This window comes from Salmo salar, chromosome ssa01, assembly GCF_905237065.1.
Source record: "Salmo salar chromosome ssa01, Ssal_v3.1, whole genome shotgun sequence".
Lineage (NCBI taxonomy): Eukaryota > Metazoa > Chordata > Actinopteri > Salmoniformes > Salmonidae > Salmo > Salmo salar.
This window is the reverse complement of record NC_059442.1, coordinates 68,632,326-68,656,665: the sequence shown is the minus strand read 5'-3', so window position 1 is coordinate 68,656,665 and position 24,340 is coordinate 68,632,326. Positions and strand designations below refer to the sequence as shown.

The window sequence follows — 24,340 nt, the reverse complement described above, 5'->3', positions numbered from 1 at the left end:
GTTTCATCAGACCAGAGGACATTTCTCCAAAAATACGATCTTTGTCCCTATGTGCAGTTTCAAGCCGTAGTCTGGCTTTTTTATGGCGGTTTTGGAGCAGTGGCTTCTTCCTTGCTGAGCGGCCTTTCAGGTTATGTTGATATAAGACTCGTTTTACTCTGGATATAGATACTTTTGTACATGTTTCCTCCAGCATCTTCACAAGGTCCTTTGCTATTATTCTGAGATTGATTTGCACTTTTCATACCAAAGTATGTTAATCTCTAGGAGACAGAACTCGTCTCCTTCCTGAGCGGTTTAACAGCTGCGTGGTCCCATGGTGTTTGTAGTTGCGTACTATTGTTTGTACAGATGAACGTGGTACCTTCAGGCGATTGGAAATTGCTGCCAAGGATGAACCAGACTTGTGGAGGTCTACAATTGTTTTTCTGAGGTCTTGGCTGATTTCTTTTGATTTTCCCATGATGTCAAGCAAAGAGGCACTGAGTTTGAAGGTAGGCCTTGAAATACATCGACTCAAATTATGTCAATTAGCCTATCAGAAGATTCTAAAGCCATGACATCATTTTCTGGAATTTGGGAGTGGGATCAGTGGACCGTTCCTCGGTGTCATGGAGACGAGACAGTGCGTCAGCCTTAGTGTTCCTGGAACCTGGGACGTACGAGATCGTAAACCGAAATCTCGTAAAGAACATCGCCCACCTGGCTTGATGAGGGTTCAATCTCCTCGCCGCCCGGATGTACTCCAGGTTACGGTGGTCGGTCCAGATGAGAAAAGGGTGTCGCGTCCCCTCAAGCCAATGTCTCCACACCTTCAGGGCTTTTACCACAGCCAGCAACTCCCTGTCCCCCACATCATAGTTACACTCCGCCGGGCTCAGCTTCTTAGAGAAGAAAGCACAGAGGCGAAGCTTCGGGGGCGCGCCCGAGCGCTGTGATAGCAAGGCTCCCACCCCAGCCTCGGATGCGTCCACCTCCACTATGAATGTCAAAGAGGGATCCGGGTGCGCCAGCACTGGATCATTGATAAACAGAGCCTTCAGCTGACTAAAAGCCAAGTACGCCTTCGCCGACCACCGCAATCGCACCGGACCCCCCTTCATCAGTGAGGTAATGGGAGCCGCCACCTGCCCAAAGCCCCGGATAAACCTCCGGTAATTGGCAAACCCCAAGAACCGCTACACCTCCTTCACCGTGGTAGGAGTCGGCCAATTACGCACGGAAGAAATGCGGTCACATTCCATCACCACCCCGGATGTGGAAATGCGATACCCAAGGAAATAGACGGCCTGTTTGAAGAACTCACATTTCTCAGCCTTGACGTATAGGTCACGCTCCACCAGTCGCCCAAGCACTTTGCGCACCAGAGACACATGCGCGGGTGGGGGAGTAGATCAGAATGTCATCGATGTACACCACCACACCCTGATCTGGCAGGTCCCGGAGAATCTCGTCCACAAAGGATTGAAAGACGGTGGGAGCATTCTTTAACCCATACGGCATGACGAGGTACTCATAATGGCCAGATGTGGTACTAAATGCAGTTTTCCACTCGTCCCCATCTCGGATACGCACCAAATTGTACGCGCTCCTGAGATCCTGTTTTGTGAAGAAGCGCGCCCCGTGAAATGACTCCACCGCCGTGGCAATGAGAGGTAGCGGGTAACTGAAACCCACTGTGATGGAATTTAGACCTCTATAGTCAATGCACGGGCGCAACCCCCCCCCTTTTTCTTCATGAAAAAGAAGCTCGAGGAGACGGGTGATTTGGATGGCCGAATGTATCCCTGCCTCAAGGACTCAGTGACGTATGTTTCCATAGCCACTGTCTCCTCCTGAGACAGAGGATACACGTGACTCCTGGGAAGTACAGCGTTCACCTGGAGGTTTATCGCACAGTCTCCTTGACGATGAGGTGGTAATTGAGTCGCCTTCGTTTTACTGAAGGCGATAGCCAAATCGGCATACTCTGAGGGAATGTGCACGGTGGAGACTTGGTCTGGACTCTCCACCATCGTCACACCGATGGAAACCCCTATACAGTGGGGGAAAAAAAGTATTTGATCCCCTGCTGATTTTGTACGTTTGCCAACTGATAAAGAAAGGATCAGTCTATAATTTTAATGGTAGGCTTATTTGAACAGTGAGAGACAGAATAACAACAAAAATGTCCAGAAAAACGCATGTCAAAAATGTTTTAAATTGATTTGCATTTTAATGAGGGAAATAAGTATTTGACCCCCTCTCAATCAGAAAGATTTCTGGCTCCCAGGTGTCCTTTTACATAGGTAACGAGCTGAGATTAGGAGCACACTCTTAGAGGGAGTGCTCCTAACCACAGCTTGTTACCTGTAAAAAAGACACCTGTCCACAGAAGCAATCCATCAATCAGATTCCAAACTCTCCACCATGGCCAAGACCAAAGAGCTCTCTAAGGATGTCAGAGACAAGATTGTAGACCTACACAGGGCTGGAATGGGCTACAAGACCATCGCCAAGCAGCTTGGTGAGAAGGTGACAACATTTGGTGCGATTATTCGCAGATGGAAGAAACACAAAAGAACTGTCAATATCCCTCGGCCTGGGGCTCCATGCAAGATCTCACCTCGTGGGGTTACAATGATCATGAGAACGGTGAGGAATCAGCCCAGAACTACACGGGAGGATCTTGTCAATGATCTCAAGGCAACTGGGACCATAGTCGACAAGAAAACAATTGGTAACACACTACGCCGTGAAGGGCTGAAATCCTGCAGCGCCCGCAAGGTCCCCCTCCTCAAGAATACATATACATGCCCGTCTGAAGTTTGCCAATGAACATCTGAATGATTCAGAGGACAACTGGTGAAAGTGTTGTGGTCAGATGAGACCAAAATGGAGCTCTTTGGCATCAACTCAACTCGCCGTGCTTGGAGGAGGAATGCTGCCTATGACCCCAAGAACACCATCTCCACCATCAAACATGGAGGTGGAAACATTATGCTTTGGGGGTGTCTTTCTGCTAAGGAGACAGGACAACTTCACCGCATCAAAGGGACGATGGATGGGGCCATGTACCGTCAAATCTTGGGTGAGAACCTCCTTCCCTCAGCCAGGGCATTGAAAATGGGTCGTGGATGGGTATTCCAGCATGACAATGACCCAAAACACACGGCCAAGGCAACAAAGGAGTGGCTCAAGAAGAAACACATTAAGGTCCTGGAGTGGCCTAGCCAGTCTCCAGACCTTAATCCCATAGAAAATCTGTGGAAGGAGCTGAAGGTTCGAGTTGCCAAACGTCAGCCTCGAAACCTTAATGACTTGGAGAATATCTGCAAAGAGGAGTGGGACAAAATCCCTCCTGAGATGTGTGCAAACCTGGTGGCCAACTACAAGAAACCTCTGACCTCTGTGATTGCCAACAAAGGTTTTGCTACCATATAACATTTTTGACATGCGTTTTTCTGGATTTTTTTGTTGTTATTCTGTCTCTCACTGTTCAAATAAACCTACCATTAAAACTGATAATTTCTTTGTAAGTGGGCAAACGTACAAAATCAACAGGGGATCAAATACTTTTTCCCCCCACTGTACATCTGCCCGAGCTCTCCCTCGACCACCCCTTTAGAGCCCTCTGTCTCCACGAAATCTTAGGGTTGTGAGTGGCTTGACAGGGGATCCGTAACACCACCGGAAATTCCGGGGAATCAATAATAAAGAGACTGTTACTCTCCTTATGGCCCCCCCCCCCCCCCACATTACCATGACCAGTGGCACAATAACCTCCCTGACCAGCCCTGACCCTAGTGGTCGACTGTCTAAGGCGTGCACGGTGAATGGTTGGTCTAATTGAACCAGGGGAATCCCTAACTTACTGGCGACCCCACGGTCCATAAAACTCCCCGCCGCGCCTGAATCGACTAGCGCCTTAAGCCGAGAGTGAGGGGAAAATTCAGGAAAGGAACCTAACTCATACATATGACTGACAGGGGGCTCTGGGTGAGACTGGTGCCGACTCACCTGAGATGTCGAAGGAGTGCTCTGCCTGCCGTCTGGACTCCGGGCGAGCTCCTCCAGCACCGGTCGGCAGTGTGCCCTCTGCGACCACAGTGGGTGCAGGAGAGGGCTCCCCCTCCAATCCTCCTGGCTGCAGCCCCCCCTATCTCCATAGGCGTGGGAGCAGGAGGGTTAGGAGGTGGAACGAGCAGGGCCCGGTTCGGACGCCCGCGGGCGGCCAGCAGGTTGTCCAGTCGGATGGACATATCTATCAGCTGGTCCAGGGTGCTTGTTGTGTCCCGACAAGCTAGCTCCCGGCAGACGTCCTCCCTGAAACTACAATGGTAGTGGTCTATCAAGGCCCTCTCATTCCACCCCGCTCCAGCCGCCAGAGTCCGGAACTCCAAAGCAAAGGATGATCGAACACTGCACGGAAGCGGCGGGTGAACTCCGAGTAGTGGTCCCTGGCCGAGTCCGTACTGTCCCAAACTGCGTTGGCCCAGGCCAGGGCTCTACCCGTGAGACACGAGACGAGGACGCTGACACTCTCCTCTCCCGAGGGAGGAGGACGGACGGTCGCCAGGTACAACTCCAACTGGAATAGGAAACCCTTACACCCAGCGGTTGTCTCATCGTACTCCCTCGGGGGCGCGAGTTTAACCCCACTGGAACCGGGTGACGTCGGCGCTGGTGGTGGCACTGGCTGTTGAGCAGCCACGTTCGACAGGGTGGGAGCGCTTCTGTCCAGGCTCTCCAGGCACGCCAAGACTTGGTCCATGGCGTTGCCCAAACGATGCAGGATGGCGGAGTGTTGAGCCACCCTCTCCTCCATGGACGGTGTCGACGCTGCGGCTCCTGCTGACTCCATAAGTGGTGCGTGATTCTGTCAGTGTTCACCAGGAAACAGGAGGGTCGAAGTCAGACTCAGGAGAGTCAAGTCCGTGAACACACGAAAAATATTTATTAGATATCCACACGTTGCCCAGAAAACAGGTAAGGCAGGGCAAGGCAAAACAAATGCCCAAAACAAACAGCCCGCACGCAGCTTAGGGACGCAGCCCAAAACATGGGAAAAAAAACACCTATACCTCAAACACGTAACACCTGACAACAAACAATCACGCACACAGCACACACTACACAGAACGACTAAATACCCCCCCCCCCCACTAATGAACTAATAAGAAACAGGTGCCAACTTCCGTCGATGTTGTGACAGCAGGCTGGTTGAGCCAGGTACACACCCAACCTATGGAAGCTACAGCGTAATCAAGTTTTTGGCTTAGTGCTGTTTGTTATTTTGTTTGAGTAGTAAGTCTATCGTCTATCCGGTTTGTCTTATTCGTTGCCAGCTGTTGCAAATTGAACACTGAAAATACAAATGGACATCTTTGCACCAGAACCTTCTGGCTCCTTCTGAATAACTGCCCTTAAGATCGCATCTCTATGTTAACTATTTCACAGATGTCAACCTTGTTTTCCTTTGTTTTAGACCTCGCTGTATGTTTTCGTTCCGAGCATAGTCATTTGCATAATAATGATGTGTCTAAATATGTGGACACTTCCTTCTTGGCAGCTCACTGAGCTCAGTATGTAGTCTGAATCCTATCTATCAAATATCTCTAAGATAATCTCTCTATAGACTAGATATTGAGACATGTCTTATCTCTTCTGTCCCTTGTGACATTGCATTGAGGGTGGTACTCAGTGGAGATTTTTCTGAGGGTCTGGATAAGAGGTGGTTCTCTCTCTCTCTCTGACAGCTGACCTACTTCCACCTGGGTTTCAAAGCTCCCATTGGCTGACCCTGAGCAGCACATAAAATCAAATCAAATTTTATTGGTCACATACACATGGTTAGCAGATGTTAATGCGAGTGTAGCGAAATGCTTGTGCTTCTAGTTCCAACAGTGCAGTAATATCTAACAAGTAAGTGAAATTGCTAAGCCCGCTCGGAGGTGAGTGAGCCATCCTGTGAAGACTGTCAAGGTTCCAGTACTCTACTATGCCCTCAGGGTGCCAGTCTAATTTGCATTGGTGTCATTGCGCCTACCCTTCTTGTTTGTCCATAGTGAACGCTGTACATCAAGTGTAATCAGCTGGTTGGTTGGTCTTGGTTGAGTGTCCCAAATGTTCTCCTGTCTTCTATGCTTCAGCTTCTCAGACTAGCTACAGTCATTTGCAAGTAAGGGTTGACTATTTACACTGAATAAAACTTGTTTGATTGCATGTTATAAAATACATGTAATCTGAAGTGTGATTTTACACTGCATTCCAAAAAATTGCTTTGTTAATTACTGTCCTATTTTTAGATTAGAGTAGACGACTGTTCTTGAAAATGTTGTAGGATGCTTACTAGACATTCTAGTAGTATTTCTACCAGTGGAGTCTGACTTCACCTCATTCAACTCATTTGAGTTGCAAAACAGGTGCAAGGTGCATGCATTGCAGAAATCAGTGGAGGCTGGTGGGAGAAGCTATAGGAGGATGGGCTCATTGTAAAGGCTGGAATGGAATGAATGGAACGGTATCAAACGCATCATGCTTGAACTTGTTACTCAAATTTGCACAATGTATATTATTTTGGCCATTGGAGGAATAGGAATAGGGGACAATAATGAGCAATATGTCCTCCAACTAAACAAAAATATTACTCATACCTTTTACATTGTACTTGTATTATATCCCCATCTCTGTAGTCCTGAGACCTTGTACCTTGGCTCGGACATCACTGGCCACACACAGCACCTGATCCCAGACCTATTGGAGGATTTGTGGATGGCGAACCTGGCTGTGTTCTCAGCTGCTCCGCTGATCCTAGATCAGCTGGGGAGCCTAGCCAACAGGGTGAGGAGGATCCTGGATGTCCCAGGGAAAGATGGGTCTCTCTGGGGTGCTGTGGGTCATCCTTCAATACTTCCCGAGCTTTCCTCTCTTTGTCCCCGGGGGGTGGGAGATGACGTCAGTTAGTCACCCTGCTCCATATGACCTCTGCATCTGTTCACTTACTTAACATGCAGTTTATTTATTTATGTCTGCTTCATTGGGATGTCCTTATTGAGAAGTTCAAGGTGATCCACCCCAACCTGCCTGCTCAAGTCTCGGGTCATAATAGTAGATGACAGGCTTTTTGAAAAAGTATTGAAGAATGCAGTTCAGCTTGTATATATCTTCCTGAGCAGGACAAGGTCACAACAGGAGGAAGACCCAGTCACCTCCTTCAGCGTAAAGTAGGAAGAGGACAAAGAGGAGGAGAGAGGCCCCTTTAGCCATCTGTGGACTCATGGACCACAATAAAGAAGACTATTACCAGGTGATCTTTCTCTCTCCATCTCTCTCTCTCACTCGCAAACATCACTTTTCTCATTAACAATGCAAAACACAATTGTCACAATATGATGATTCACCCTCAGCTCAACGCACTGTAAGTGTGTATGTGTCTGTATTCAGTGATAGCCTAGATGTTAACATCATCATACATCGAGAGCTATTTCTAAACCACCATGTTTATTGTGACATGCAACGCGGGCCCCTATGAAGAAGTTGTCAGATAAAAATGAAAAAAGCTAATGAGCAGAAGATATGTTTGTTAAAATATATGAATTGGTCTCAATAGTTGAATTGCAGCAATAATTGATGTCAGTATTCACAAAGTACAGCATGGTACAGTATGTTTCAATTGATGAGTCGGTGTATGCAGAGTCTATTGATGAAGATATTGTATGTATTGAGTTTTAGGACATAAGGGATCCTGAGCGCTCCAGGTGTGTGTCAGTGAGCTGGCAGGTCCAGAACCCCCAGGGGCCCACGTTGCATGTCACAAAACTCAACTCCATGCTGAAGGAAGTTTCTGATTCAGTTAAGCAGAGACTAGAGGTCTTCACGGGTCCAAATAGTTGATTCATGTTTCTTGAAAAGTATGGAATTCAGCAAACCAAGAAATGCACGCTACTACAGATGACAAATATGAACTCTGTTGGTGGAGTTCATCCAAAACTTCCTTCACCATGGAGTTGAGTTAAGTCAGCTACCCAGAACCAAGACTTGCTTACAGACAGGCTTTTAGGGAAGACTCAGTTTAATTTTTGTCAACAGAGATATTACTATACTTTCATGATAGCAAGGGCTAAGGGAGTAAGTTATTTTCATAATGATTCAGGAAACAAAGCATGTATTCTCTCACTGCTGGATATGGCCTATGCCAACAGTCCCATCAAAGTCTTCTCTAATCTCTCGTATAGAATAGTAAAAATATATTTTTTAAACCAATCACATTTCAATGCTCCACTCTGTTTTAATTGGTGTGCTTTGAAAGAAGCCTTAACTGAACAACATTTTCAACTTCATGGAAAACAAACAAAAAATGCCAGCAGCAACAGCCACAGAACGGTGGCAACTCTGCTGCTAGTGTTAGTGGTTCTGTAATGGCGAGGAGAGATCAAATTGGCGGCTGTACTGATCCTTCTGCTGCTCTTCTGGCCAGATCCAAATGTAGCATCTTGGATTTGGACTGAAACAATCTTTAGGCTGAAAACCTCTGCCATGAGGTACAGAGGCCTGAAAGACACAACAACCTTTTTGATATCCCTACAGTAGCAACTTGAACATGAGAGCAGACACCTGAATGATGGGGTTAACAGTTTTGTTAGGTGAGATAAGGGCAGTGGAAGGTAGGCCCCTAATGGCAGGTAATCCAAGACTGATTTGCTCTCACCATGTGACCTTGGCTCTTTGCTCTCTCGAACAGCCTGATTACCCACAGCAAGAGGTGGGCAGGGTCTTGGTCTGGTCTCTGGGTCACCAGGACAAGCTCAGGGCTGGTGCCAATCCGGACCATGGCCAGGGGCTGGTCCAGGTAAAGGAACAGAAAATACATTCTGGCCAGACAGAGATGCACAAGGAACATGTCAATTTCTGTCTGTCTGTGTCCTGCCTGCCTGCCTGCCTGCCTGCCTGCCTGCCTGCCTGCCTGCCTGCCTGTCTGTCTGTCTGTCTGTCTGTCTGTCTGTCTGTCTGTCTGTCTGTCTGTCTGTCTGTCTGTCTGTCTGTCTGTCTGTCTGTCTGTCTGTCTGTAATACAACAGCAAAAACATGTTAATATATGAGTGTTATAAACAGCCCAGAATAGAACCGTTCACTTCAGCTCTCATATTAGATGGTGAGTCATTAATTGCATTCCAATCAGGGGCAATGGTTTCATTTTAGATATGGGTAATTTTTATTGACACTGCAGTATTGATTTTAATATTTTGTAAAGTGGAATACATTTGCATTGGCTAAATGCTAGTGTGTGCTTTCATACAGGTTAGCATGTGTGTGTGCACGTGCGTGTGTGTGAGTAACAGCCCCCTCCCTTTCCTCTGTCTCCTGTCTGACGCACACAGTTTTTTTAATGAATGAACAGCGAGAGAGAGGGGCTATAGCCTCAGTAAATCATGATGTCAAACGAAACTGAATGAGCCCCCCTTTACCCTCTATCCCCCAGACTACCCCATATTTATCCATCAAAACCGATTTTATCCTAGTACGGACGCTCACAGAACAACCCATGTCAACCCCCTACTGCGGCTCACACTGAGCTAACAACGTCAGCCTTCCTGCTCTCCAATTAGAATGCTCAGCCTCACAACGTTACCACGGAGACCCCCCCCCCCCATCATATTCCCACACGCATGGTTTTCCCGAATGTTTCCCTGACGCTATGAATAATCCATGTGGAGGTGAGTCGGAGCAGCAGAAGCATCACTGGGAACGCAGACAGACCGGAAAAACGGGGAAAACACAGATATGTGCAGACACACATGGATTCTACTGAATCACTAACAGTGATACTATGAGAATTACAGAACACAGGGATTTCACCGTTCTGAGGAAGCTGAGTATGCCGTCACACACACAGGGATCTAACTAATGGGATCACATGTGGATCCAGGTTTGAGGAAACCTAGGGGAGAGCAGAACCGAGACAAGACCCATTATGTGACTGCTAACGTCATGTCTTACGCCACCCTTTTATAACTGAGGTGTGGGGCACACGGACACAACACAAGATCACTTTCCCTAAGGACAAGCCCTCTTAACGGCCATCATCAGGATTTTGCCACCCACCTTCTTCAACCTCTCCACCCCAGACAGGGAATCTGCACCCCTGTTTTACCTTCTCCAGACCCCTAATTCTGAAGACATGTTCTGCTTCTGTTTCCAGAGCCCCTCCCTGAAGCAGCAAGCCCTGGAGGCTGAGGTGTGCACCTCGCCCCCCGGAACCCCCCAGGAGGACCTGGAACTCCCCCCTTCTACCAATGACTACAAGAGCCTAACCCCATCTCTCCAATCCCTCCCAAAACAGGACCAGGACATCATCAGCACTTCACTGACAGGTAGGAGAACAGCACCTTCCCTATCCCTCCTTTTCTTTTCTCTTCCTCCTCTCCTATCTCTCTCAACCCTCGTCTCCTCGTTAGCAAATTGGTTATTCTTGTACTGTGTGATATCTTGTACACTATGATTGATATTTAGTGCTTTTTTTGTGAATCAATCATATGTCTCTTCATCTGTCTTTTGTTTAGTGGATAATATAAGCTCTTATCAGTGTTAGCTTTGGGTGGGTATGTCTCATGCTTGCTTATCAAGTCACGATGCGCCAGGATGCTATAGAGATACAGTAGGAGCAGTGTGTGTATAAGGGCAGATATCTTTTGAGTATGTTCTGGATATGAAGTGAAGTTAGTTGTTTTTGACTAGTAGGACAGGTGCACAACTACACCACTAGCTTTGTTATAGTTTCAAACCTGTTAGTCTTCATTTCATTTCTGTACTTTGACCCCGTTGTTTCTCTCCCTCCACCCTCTGCTCTCTGTCAGAAGCCAGTCCGGTCCAGAGGGCCACCGTGTCTCTCTCTGAGGGGAGTAGCAGTGAGTGTCTGCTGACCCCTGGTCCTAGTCCTCTCCTCCAGCGCCTCGCGGCTGGTGACTGTCCCATACCGTCCCCCCGCTGCCACAACCTCAGCCAGGGCCAGCGCTTCAACACAGACCCGGAAACAGCCCCATCCCCACCCTGCTCACAATACATCAGGATGTAAGAGACTGTGTTCAAGTGTTGTGTGTTTGTGTTCGGTTTTTGTGTGTGCATTCGGATGGAGAGAGTATGTAGCTTTGTGTGTCCAAGGTTTATGCGTGTTAAGTGTGTGTTGTGTATTAGTGGGTGTGTCTTGGAAGCGTATGTGATGGATAAATGTGGAAACTTACCATTCTAGCTCTCCCTCCCTCACAAGGGCTCACTACACAGTCAGGACTGAACCAGCAGAGGGAGCTATCAAGACCCCATCAGTCACAATGCTAAACAGACACATCCAGAACCTGAGGAAGAGGATCAGACATTTTGAGGAGCGCTTTGAGCAAGAGAGACACTACAGGGTGAGACAGTAAAACCATCAAACATCAACGTTTATTTACAACCATATTATAGCCCAGAGGCCAACCTTTTAGTTTCTGAATAAATCCATGATTTGACTGATGAGAGCTTTAGTACAGAGTGTCTCATAAAGACAAAGCCCACTCGACACAAACTGCCGAGAAATGTTGTATCAACATAATTTGTCAACATATTGTGACGTGAAATCTGTGTGGAAAATAAATTGCATTTGAAAAAAGTAATCAACCTCAACTGTTGTTTTGATGGTGAAATTTCAACCACAGGATTATGTGTCATCATGGTAACCACATTTCAACATAGACAACCCTTGTATAAAATATGTTGAATTTGTACCATTAAAACAACATCAGATCTTCTACTATCAGAGGAAAAAAACTATAGGGTGGGCAGCACCTCCTACTGGAAAATGTATCTATAGCTACCCTTTGGTCTCCCATCCAGGATTTTAACTAAGACCAACCCTGCTTAGCTATTTTTCAGACTATTACCAATGTGCTATCTTGAGAATAAATATTGAGAGAGCTCCACTTAAAAATTAAATAGATTCATTGTTGCTATCGAAGTCATTCCAGTGTAGTTTTAACAGAGCAAATGAAATGTCACTATACTTTATCACTCATATCATCAATGATACTATTTAGGCCTATATAGATACCATTTGCAAAGTCATCAACACCTATTGTTTCAATTCAACCCAACTAAAAATAGACAATACAACAGGCCTAGGGTTTCAAGCTCTGGTTGATTTCAAATGAAATTATATTTAGTGATATTGAATTGTGTTTAGTTGTCAACACAACCGAATATCAACATTTGAAGGAGATGGATCTTCTGCTTGGATAGTTCTATGCCACTGACTTAGTCTGACTTTAATTACAGTTTTTCTGCAAAATAATAATTGATATGTTTGATTCACGTCTCCATCCCAACCAAAAATGTAACTTAAAGAATAGGACTAAATCAAATCAAACATTATTTAAGTGCATTTATATTTTGATTTGATTTAGTCCTATTCTTTACTTAGATTTGTTTGGGTTGAGATGAAGACGTGAATACAACATATCACAAATACTGTAGCTAACCTCTCACAGTTACAATAAAAGGGGAAGTTAGCATTTTTGGGGGTGTATGATATTTGTGCGTCTAACTTCCTCACTCATCATTATTCACAAATCATTCAGGATTATCTGTAATCATGGTAACATTCACATGAATGTAGAAGTGTTTACAAACATATTCTTATTTACAATAAAAGTGACTCCAAAATGTCACAATACATGATTTACCATTCATATCTATTGGGCACAAAATAATCTGAAACCCAACCAAAACAAACAGCAAATGCATCCAACAAATTTGTAGAGTCACAAGCTTGATGAAGCCATTGTGTGTTATGAATATGGGACCAAATACTTAACCTTTTACTAGTTTAATACACATATAAGTGCATTTCTCCCAATACTTTTGGTCCCCTAAAATGGGAGGACTGTGTACAAAACGTGTTGTAATTTCTAAACGGTTCACCCGATATGGATGAAAATACCCTCAAATTAACGCTGACAGTCTGCACTTTAACCTCATAGTCATGGTATCATTTGTATCTGTCATGTGTGAATGTTGCTGTTTATATGTTTACAATATATATCTTTATCTTATCCGATTTGCCACAACTGAAGTTCTTTCTGGAAAGAAATGTGCAATTCAATAACACATTGTAAATTCAACTAACTTTTGTCTATCTTTTTGAGTGGGTGAATATAGGTTGTATCAAGGTCTCAGCCAAATATTACCCAATTATCCACATTGAAACATCCTGGTGTGCCCAGTGGGAGGAATGTATTTCCTCCTGCTGAGTCAAAGAATCAAGGCCACAGACGGTCATATCTCCTCTCCCTCTTCCAGGCCAGTTTAGACTGGTTCAAACCGCTCTCTCTCTCACCAGACTCGACTTCCGTTTCCTTTTCTAAAGTGCCAACTCAGCCCAGTACCAGCTGCACACAGCCTTAGGAAAAAGTTGATGGTTTGGGAACAGAATAATCCAACTCAAAGAGTTCTCCTACTGGATGTTTTCCCACATTACACTTCTGTGTTTTCTAGTGCTGTAGTTCTCGTTCCAGTGGAACACACGCATTTAGTGTAGCGCCACCTAGTGTTTATGGACTGATAATAATGATAGGATATATTTTGTCATATATGAATGTACCTCTTTCTACGTGTCCTATATTCATGAGGTTTGTGTTGTTTTTCTGTGGCAGCCAGCATACAATGATAAGACTGCCCACCCAGAAATGTCTAGACTGATGCGAGACCTCACTAAGTCTCGGAAGCAGCTCAAAGGTAAGTCCTTGACTTGTTGCAATCAGATGTTTGTTTTTTTTTAACTGTGTGAACTGCAGCTGAAGTGAAAGAATGTAACACCTAGACACCACCTTGGTGGCTGTATAATGTATCATTATTATTTGTAAGGAAATGTTCATAATTATTTATGCCATTAAAAAATATATATATTTGGGGAGGAGGGACATTTATTCTGAATCTATATTGATATTTGTATGAGTGTTCTATATTGTCAAATGGAACGTCTTTGTATGTGTAGAGCTGAAGCTGAAACAGTGTGTGGAGGGGCTCAGAGAGCAGCAGAGAGGATGCAACACAGCTACATGCAGGTCCACCAGAGACCCCCAGGGGGCGATGGAGCACTACCAGAACAGTAACAACAAACCCTCACTGAAGGAGACCGTCGATAGCCTGAACAAGAGAATGATGGAGAAACGACAGGAGGGACTGCCAGATAACATCAAGGTAAAACTACACATCGTGAATTACCAGGTAATGCGATGGAAATGTACATAGTTATGAAAGGACCTATTCTCATACCAAGATTACACTTGATTAGTTGAGTGTGTTATACTGTCAGTGTAACTCTGCTATGGTCTATTACTCTTTGGTTTGGCCTTGTGTCTGACTGTATTGCCACTGGTTGGTTCCTGGTCCAGGAGATGACCCTGGCTCAGATGGCTGTGGAGAAGGTCACCCTGCAGAAGTGTCTGCTCCACTTTGAGAGCCTGCATGGACGACCGGTAAGGCTGCCCAGTGTGCCTTGTAAATGTCTGTTTTTGTGTAGCTTCTGAATGAGTAGCCGTAATGTTTAATAGTATTCTTTTATTTTTTTACTGTGTATGTGTGTGTGTTTTCAGAGCACCAGGCAGGAGAAGACTCTGATGAAGCCTTTCTATGATCGCTACCGCCAGGTCAAACAGCAGCTCCTGTGTTCCTCCACCACCATCCCCTTCATCACCACCATAGTAAGTCTCTCTCACACATACACACACACACACACACACACACACACACACACACACACAAGTAGTTTGGGGGTGGGGTTGTGTGAGGAGATGTGGCTTTTGTTGTTGATGAAATAGCGCAGTGCAGCTGCCTTAACTAAACAAGTAATCAGGTGTGTTGTGCTGGGAGAGCTCCCTAGCTTTTTTCAATTTGAGAATACACAGAAAAATGTATTCTCATCAATTCTAAAATAAATTATATTTAATTACCACAAAAATTGCATGAAACTGATAGAATGACAAACCAAATAAATATCTAGGCTACAGCAGCCTACAGGTAGGTAAATGGTGGTTATGGTGGTTTATATTCTCTCTGGCGAATGATGAAGAACTGTAGGCTACATGTGTGCAATGCAGAGGCCCATTGGAGGCATGTCAACTTCAGAACATAACAAATAAAAAATCATCACCTGTCTGCCTTGATGTTCATGAAACTCCACCAACCTGCTCTTGCGCAGTGGAACCCAGAATGATACAGTGCATTCGGAAAGAATTCAGACCCTTTGACTTTTTCCACATTTTGTTACATTACAGCCGTATTCTAAACTGGATTAAAATGTTTTTTTCCCCCTCATTAATCTACACACAATACCCCATAATGACAAAGCAAAAACAGTTTTGTAGAACATTTTGCAAATGTATTAAAAATAAAAAACTGAAACATCACATTTACAAAAGTATTCAGGCCCTTTACTCAGTACTTTCACCGCATTCTTATCGGCAGACTCAATAGCCTTGGTTTCTCAAATGACTGCCTCGCCTGGTTCACCAGCTACTTTTCAGATAGAGTTCAGTGTGTCAAATCGGAGGGCCTGTTGTTCGGACCTCTGGAAGTCTCTATGGGGTGCCACAGGGTTCAATTCTTGAGCCGACTCTTTTCTCTGTATATATCAATGATGTCGCTCTTGCTGCTGGTGATTCTCTGATCCACCTCTACGCAGATGACACCATTCTGTATAAATCTAGCCCTTCTTTGGATGCTGTGTTAACAAACCTCCAAACGTGCTACAATGCCATGCAACACTCCTTCCGTGGCCTCCAACTGCTTTTAAATGCAAGTAAAACTAAATGCATGCTCTTCAACTGATTGCTGCCCGCGCCCGCCCACCCGACTAGCATCATTACTCTGGACGGTTCTGACTTAGAATATGTGGACAACTACAAATAGATAGGTGTCTGGTTAGACTGTAAACTCTCCTTCCAGACTCACATTAAGCATCTCCAATCCAAAATGAAATATAGAATTGGCTTCCTATTTCGCAACAAAGCCTCCTTCACTCATGCTGCCAAACATAACCTCGTAAAACTGACTATCCTACCGATCCTTGACTTTGGCGATGTCATTTACAAAATAGCTTCCAAAACATCAGCAAACTGGATGTAGTCTATCACAGTGCCATCCGTTTTGTCACCAAAGCCCCATATCAAATCAAATCAAATCAAATGTATTTATATAGCCCTTCGTACATCAGCTGATATCTCAAAGTGCTGTACAGAAACCCAGCCTAAAACCCCAAACAGCAAGCAATGCACGTGAAAGAAGCACGGTGGCTAGGAAAAACTCCCTAGGAAAAACTCCCTAGAAAGGCCAAAACCAAGGAAGAAACCTAGAGGAACCAGGCTATGAGGGGTGGCCAGTCCTCTTCTGGCTGTGCCGGGTGGATATTATAACAGAACATGGTCAAGATGTTAAAATGTTCATAAATGACCAGCATGGTCAAATAATAATAATCATAGTAGTTGTCGAGGGTGCAACAAGCACGTCCGGTGAACAGGTCAGGGTTCCATAGCCGCAGGCAGAACAGTTGAAACTGGAGCAGCAGCATGGCCAGGTGGACTGGGGACAGCAAGGAGTCATCATGCCAGGTAGTCCTGAGGCATGGTCCTAGGGCTCAGGTCCTCCGAGAGAAAGAAAGAAAGAGAGAAAGAGAGAATTAGAGAGAGCATATTTAAATTCACACAGGACACCGGATAAGACAAGAGAAATACTCCAGATGTAACAGACTGACCCTAGCCCCCCGACACATAAACTACTGCAGCATAAATACTGGAGGCTGAGACAGGAGGGATCAGAAGACACTGTGGCCCAATCCGATGATACCCCTGGACAGGACCAAACAGGCAGGATATAACCCCACCCACTTTGCCAAAGCACAGCCCCCACACCACTAGAGGGATGTCTCCAACCACCAACTTACCGTCCTAAGACAAGGCCGAGTATAGCCCACAAAGATCTCCGCCACGGCACAACCCAAGGGGGGGCGCCAACCCAGACAGGAAGACCACGTCAGTGACTCAACCCACTCAAGTGACGCACCCCTCCCATGGGCGGCATGGAAGAACACCAATAAGCCAGTGACTCAGCCCCTGTAATAGGGTTAGAGGCAGAGAATCCCAGTGGAGAGAGGGGAACCGGCAAGGCAGAGACAGCAAGGGCGGTTCGTTGCTCCAGCCTTTCCGTTCACCTTCACACTCCTGGGCCAGACTATACTTAATCATAGGACCTACTGAAGGGATAAGTCTTCAGTAAAGACTTAAAGGTTGAGACTGAGTCTGCGTCTCTCACATGGGTAGGCAGACCATTCCATAAAAATGGAGCTCTATAGGAGAAAGCCCTACCTCCAGCCGTTTGCTTAGAAATTCTAGGGACAATTAGGAGGCCTGCGTCTTGTGACCGTAGCGTACGTGTAGGTATGTACGGCAGGACCAAATCGGAAAGATAGGTAGGAGGAAGCCCATGTAATGCTTTGTAGGTTAGCAGTAAAACCTTGAAATCAGCCCTTGCCTTAACCTCTCTAGGATAGGTGGCACCAAATCGTCCCACCTACGTAACAGCCAGTGTAATCCCGTGGCGCGTTATTCAAAAACCTTAGAAATGAAAAAATTTCAATTTTTCAAACATATGACTATTTTACACCATTATTAAGACAAGACTCTCGTTAATCTAACCACACTGTCCGATTTCAAAAAGGCTTTACAACGAAAGCAAAACATTAGATTATGTCAGCAGAGTACCCAGCCAGAAATAATCAGACACCCATTTTTCAAGCTAGCATATAATGTCACATAAACCCAAACCACAGCTAAATGCAGCACTAACCTTTGATGATCTTCATCAGATGACAACCCTAGGACATTATGTTATACAATACATGCATGTTTTGTTCAATCAAGTTCATATTTATATCAAAAACCAGCTTTTTACATTAGCATGTGACTAGCATGTGACTAGCATTCCCACCGAACACTGCCGGTGAATTTACTAAATTACTCAAGATAAACGTTCACAAAAAGCATAACAATTATTTTAAGAATTATAGATACAGAACTCCTCTATGCACTCGATATGTCCGATTTTAAAATAGCTTTTCGGTGAAAGCACATTTTGCAATATTCTCAGTAGATAGCCCGGCATCACAGGGCTAGCTATTTAGACACCCAGCAAGTTTAGCACTCAGAAACGTCACATTTACTATAAGAAAAATGTTATTACCTTTGCTGTCTTCGTCAGAATGCACTCCCAGGACTTCTACTTCAATAACAAATGTTGGTTTGGTTCAAAATAATCCATAGTTATATCCAAACAGCGGCGTTTTGTTCGTGCGTTCAAGACACTATCCGAAAGGGTAAATAAGGGTGACGAGCATGGCGCAATTCGTGACAAAAAAATTCTAAATATTCCATTACCGTACTTCGAAGCATGTCAACCGCTGTTTAAAATCCATTTTTATGCAATTTTTCTCGTAAAAAAGCGATAATACTCCGACCGGGAATCTGCATTTAGGTAAACAGAGGAAAGAAAATAAAGCATTCGGTCAACTCGGGCACGCGCCTAAGCCCACAGTACTCTGAGCGGCCACTTGCCAAACGCGATAATGTGTTTCAGCCAGAGCCTGCCTCGATATCCTTCAGCTTTTTCCCGGGCTCTGAGAGCCTATGGGAGTCGTAGGAAGTGTCACGTTATTGCAAAGATCCTAAATCTTCAATAAAAAGAGCCCAGATGAAACACAACTTGTCAGACAGTCCACTTCCTGCATGGAATCTTCTCAGGTTTTGGCCTGCCATATGAGTTCTGTTACACTCACAGACACCATTCAAACAGTTTTAGAAACTTTAGGGTGTTTTCTATCCAAAGCCAATAATTATATGCATATTCTAGTTACTGAGCAGGAGTAGTAACCAGATTAAATCGGGTACGTTTTTTATCCAGCCGTGTCAATACTGCCCCCTAGCCCTAACAGGTTAACAGGAAGCCAGTGTAGGGAGGCTAGCACTGGAGTAATATGATCAAATTTTTGGGTTCTAGTCAGGATTCTAGCAGCCGTATTTAGCACTAACTGAAGTTTGTTTAGTGCTTTATCCGGGTAGCCGGAAAGTAGAGCATTGCAGTAGTCCAGCCTAGAAGTAACAAAAGCATGGATACATTTTTCTATGTCATTTTTGGACAGAAAGTTTCTGATTTTTGCAATGTTACGTATATGGAAAAAAGCTGTCCTTGAAACAGTCTTGATATGTTCTTCAAAAGAGAGATCAGGGTCCAGAGTAACGCCGAGGTCCTTCATAGTTTTATTTGAGACGACTGTACAACCATCCAAATTAATTGTCAGATTCAACAGAAGATCTCTTTGTTTCTTGGGACCTAGAACAAGCATCTCTGTTTTGTCCGAGTTTAAAAGTAGAAAGTTTGCAGCCATCCACTTCTTTATGTCTGAAACACAGGCTTCTAGCGAGGGCAATTTTGGGGCTTCACCATGTTTCATTGAAATGTACAGCTGTGTGTCGTCCGCATAGCAGTGAAATTTAACGTTATGTTTTCGAATGACATCCCCAAGAGGTAAAATATATAGTGAAAACAATAGTGGTCCTAAAACGGAACCTTGAGGAACACCGACATTTACAATTGATTTGTCAGAGGACAAACCATTCACAGAGACAAACTGATATCTTTCCGACAGATAAGATCTAAACCAGGCCAGAACTTGTCCATGTAGACCAATTTGGGTTTCCAATCTCTCCAAAAGATTGTGGTGGTCGATGGTATCAAAAGCGGCACTAAGATCTAGGAGCACGAGGACAGGTGCAGAGCCTCAGTCTGACGTCATTAAAAGGTCATTTACCACCTTCACAAGTGCAGTCTCAGTGCTATGATGGGGTCTAAAACCAGACTGAAGCGTTTCGTATACATTGTTTGACTTCTGGAAGGCAGTGAGTTGCTGCGCAATTGCTTTTTGGACGCTTCGATATAGGCCGATAGTTTTTTATAATTTCTGGGTCAAGATTCGGCTTTTTCTAGAGAGGCTTTATTACTGCCACTTTTAGTGAGCTTGGTACACATCCGGTGGATAGAGAGCCGTTTATTATGTTCAACATAGGAGGGCCGAGCACAGGAAGCAGCTCTTTCAGTAGTTTAATTGGAATAGGGTCCAGTATGCAGCTTGAGGGTTTAGAGGCCATGATTATTTTCATCATTGTGTCAAGAGATATAGTACTACATCAACATTTTAGTCATTTAGCAGACGCTCTTATCCAGAGCGATTTACAGTAGTGAATGCATACATTTCATTTCATACATTTTTTTTTTTTTTTCCTGTGCTGGCCCCCCGTGGGAATCGAACCCACAACCCTGGCGTTGCAAACACCATGCTCTACCAACTGAGCTACAGGGAAGGCTAAAACACTTTAGTATCTCCCTTGATCCTAGGTCCTGGCAGAGTTGTGCAGACTCAGGACAATGGAGCTTTGGAGGAATATGCAGATTTAAAGAGGAGTCCGTAATTTGCTTTCTAATGATCATGATCTTTTCCTCAAAGAAGTTCATACATTTATTACTGCTAAAGTGAAAGCCATCCTCCATTTGCGAATGCTGCTTTTTAGTTAGCTTTGCGACAGTATCAAAAAGAAATTTCGGATTGTTCTTATTTTCCTCAATTAAGTTGGAAAAATAGGATGATCGAGCAGCAGTGAGGGCTCTTCGATACTGCACGGTACTGTCTTTCCAAGCTAGTCGGAAGACTTCCAGTTTGGTGTGGCGCCATTTCCGTTCCAATTTTCTGGAAGCTTGCTTCAGAGCTCGTGTATTTTCTGTATACCAGGGAGCTAGTTTCTTATGACAGATGTTTTTAGTTTTTAGGGGTGCAACTGCATCTAGGGTATTGCGCAAGGTTAAATTGAGTTCCTCGGTTAGGTGCTTAACTGACTTTTGTCCTCTGACGTCCTTGGGTAGGCAGAGGGAGTCTGGAAGGGCATCAAGGAATCTTTGGGTTGTCTGAGAATTTATAGCACGACTTTTTTAATGCTCCTTGGTTGGGTCTGAACAGATTATTTGTTGCAATTGCAAACGCAATAAAATGGTGGTCCGATAATCGAGGATTATGAGGAAAAACATTAAGATCCACAACATTTATTCCATGGGACAAAACTAGGTCCAGAGTATGACTGTGGCAGTGAGTAGGTCCAGAGACATGTTGGACAAAACCCACTGAGTCGATGATTGCTCCGAAAGCCTTTTGGAGTGGGTCTGTGGACTTTTCCATGTGAATGTTAAAGTCACCAAAAATTTGAATATTATCTGCTATGACTACAAGGTCCGATAGGAATTCAGGGAACTCAGTGAGGAACACTGCATATGGCCCAGGAGGCCTGTAAACAGTAGCTACAAAAAGTGATTGAGTAGGCTGCATAGATTTCATGACTAGAAGCTCAAAAGACGAAAACGTCATTGTTGTTTTTTTGTAAATTGAAATTTGCTATCGTAAATGTTAGCAACACCTCCGCCTTTTCCGGATGAACGGGGGGTATGGTCACTAGTGTTACCAGGGGGTGAGGCCTCATTTAACACAGTAAATTCATCAGGCTTAAGCCATGTTTCAGTCAGGCCAATCACATCAAGATTATGATCAGTGATTAGTTCATTGACTATAACTGCCTTGGAAGTGAGGGATCTAACATTAAGTAACCCAATTTTGAAATGTGAGGTATCACAATCTCTTTCAATAATGGCAGGAATGGAGGAGGTCTTTATACTAATGAGATTGCTAAAGCGAACACCGCCATCTTTAATTTTGCCCAACCTAGATCGAGGCACAGACATGGTCTCAATGGGGAAAGCTGAGCTGACCACACTGACTGTGCTAGTGGCAGACTCCACTAAGCTGGCAGGCTGGCTAACAGCCTGCTGCCTGGCCTGCACCCTATTTCATTGTGGAGCTAGAGGAGTTATGTTCGTAGATAAGATGAGAGCACCCCTCCAGCTAGGATGGAGTCCGTCACTCCTCAACAGGCCAGGCTTGGTCCTGTTTGTGGGTGAGTCCCAGAAAGAGGGCCAATTATCTACAAATTCTATCTTTTGGGAGGGGCAGAACACAGTTTTCAACCAGCGATTGAGTTGTGAGACTCTGCTGTAGAGCTCATCACTCCCCCTAACTGGGAGGGGGCCAGAGACAATTAATCGATGCCGACACATCTTTCTAGCTGATTTACACGCTGAAGCTATGTTGCGCTTGGTGACCTCTGACTGTTTCATCCTAACATCGTTGGTGCCGACGTGGATAACAATATCTCTATACTCTCTACACTCGCCAGTTTTAGCTTTAGCCAGCACCGTCTTTAGATTAGCCTTAACGTCGGTAGCCCTGCCCCCTGGTAAACAGTGTATGATCGCTGGATGATTCGTTTTAAGTCTAATACTGCGGGTAATGGAGTCGCCAATGACTAGGGTTTTCAATTTGTCAGAGCTAATGGTGGGAGCCTTCGGCGTCTCAGACCCCACAACGGGAGGAGTAGAGACCAGAGAAGTTTCGGCCTCCGACTCCGACTCGCTTAATGGGGAGAACCGGTTGAAAGTTTCTGTCGGCTGAATAAGCGACACCGGTTGAGCATTCCTACAGCGTTTCCCTCCAGAAGCCATGAGAAAGTTGTCCGGCTGCGGGGACCGTGCGAGGGGGTTTAAACTAACGTTACTATCTGTACTTACTGGTGGCACAGACGCTGTTTCATCCTTTCCTACACTGAAATTACCCTTGCCTAACGATTGCGTCTGAAGCTGGGCTTGCAGCACAGCTATCCTTGCCGTAAGGCGATCGTTCTCCTGTATATTATAAGTACAACGACTGCAATTAGAAGGCATCATGTTAATGTTACTTAGCTTCGTCTGTTTGAAGTCCTGACGAACCATGTCCAGATAAAACCTCCGGGGTGAAAAAGTTGAATGAGTGAGGGAAAAACTAAAAATATACGGTAATGAAAAAGTAAAAACCGTGAGATAGTCATGTAGCAAAGTAAGATCGGCAACAAAACGCACAGCAGCACATAAACATGCTCTCGTTGGCTGGCCTCGCTACAGATTCGTCGCCAAACCCACTGGCTCCAGGTCATCTATAAGTCTTTGCTAGGTAAAGCCCCACCTTATCTCAACTCACTGGTCACCATAGCAACACTCACACGTAGGACGCACTCCAGCAGGTATATTTCACTGGTCATCCCCAAAGCCAACACTTACTTTGGCCGAATTTACTTCCAGTTCTCTGTTGCCAATGACTGGAACGAATTGCAAAAATCACTGAAGCTGGAGACTTATATCTCCCTCTCTAACTTTAAGCATCAGCTGTCAGAGCAGCTTACCGATCACTATACCTGTACACAGCCAATTTGTAAATAGCACACCCAACTACCTCATCCCCATATTGTTATTTATCTTCTTGCTCTTTTGCACCCCAGTATCTGTACTTGCACATCATCATCTGCACATCTATCACTCCAGTGTTAACGCTAAATTGTAATTATTTCACCTCTATAAGCCTTACCTCCCTACTCTTCTACATTTGCACACGCTGTACATAGATTTTTTCTATTGTGTTATTGACTGTACGTTGTCGCACTGATTTGCTTTATCTTAGCCTGGTCGCAGTTGTAAATGAGAACTTGTTCTCAACTGGCCTACCTGGTTAAATAAAGTTGAAATAAATACAAATAAATAAAACTTTGTTAAAGCACCTTTGGCAGCGATTACAGCCTCGAGTCTTCTTGGGTATGAGACTACAAGCTTGGCACACCAGTATTTTGGTAGTTTCTCCCATTCTTCTCTGCAGATCCCCTGAAGCTCTGTCAGGTTGGATAGGGAGCGTTGCTGTACAGCTATTTTCAGTTCTCTCCAGAGATGTTCGATCGGGTTCAAGTTCTGGCTGGGCCACTCAAGGACATTCAGAGACTTGTCCCGAAGCCACTCCTGCGTTGTCTTGGCTGTGTGCTTAAGGTCGTTGTCCTGTTGAAAGTTGGACCTTTGCCCCAGTCTGAGGTCCTGAGCACTCTGGTGCAGGTTTTCATCAAGGATCTCTCTATACTTTGCTCCGTTCATCTTTCCCTCGATCTTGACTAGTCTCTCAGTACCTGCCGCTGAAAAACATCCCTACAGCATGATGCTGCCACCACCATGCTTCATCTTAGGGATGGTGCCAGGTTTCCTCCAGACGTGACGCTTGGCATTCAGGCCAAAGAGTTCAATCTTGGTTTCATCAGACCAGAGAATCTTGTTTCTCATGATCTGAGAGTCCTTTAGGTGCCTTTTGGCAAACTCCAAGCAGGCTGTCATTTGCC

The 24,340-nt window shown here is 44.9% G+C and overlaps 1 protein-coding gene across 1 annotated transcript in view; it reads left to right on the top strand.

The window, feature by feature from the left end:
- Positions 1-7,070: 7,070 nt before the first annotated feature.
- fam13c (family with sequence similarity 13 member C) overlaps positions 7,071-24,340 on the top strand; it is a 30,985-nt gene continuing 13,715 nt past the window's right edge. The window contains exons 1-8 of the mRNA XM_045721392.1: positions 7,071-7,288; positions 10,180-10,351; positions 10,835-11,048; positions 11,245-11,386; positions 13,661-13,742; positions 14,002-14,207; positions 14,402-14,485; positions 14,603-14,710. Coding sequence (XP_045577348.1) covers positions 7,259-7,288; positions 10,180-10,351; positions 10,835-11,048; positions 11,245-11,386; positions 13,661-13,742; positions 14,002-14,207; positions 14,402-14,485; positions 14,603-14,710 — 1,038 coding nt within the window. The 5' untranslated portion in view covers positions 7,071-7,258. The remainder of the gene's footprint in view (positions 7,289-10,179; positions 10,352-10,834; positions 11,049-11,244; positions 11,387-13,660; positions 13,743-14,001; positions 14,208-14,401; positions 14,486-14,602; positions 14,711-24,340) is intronic.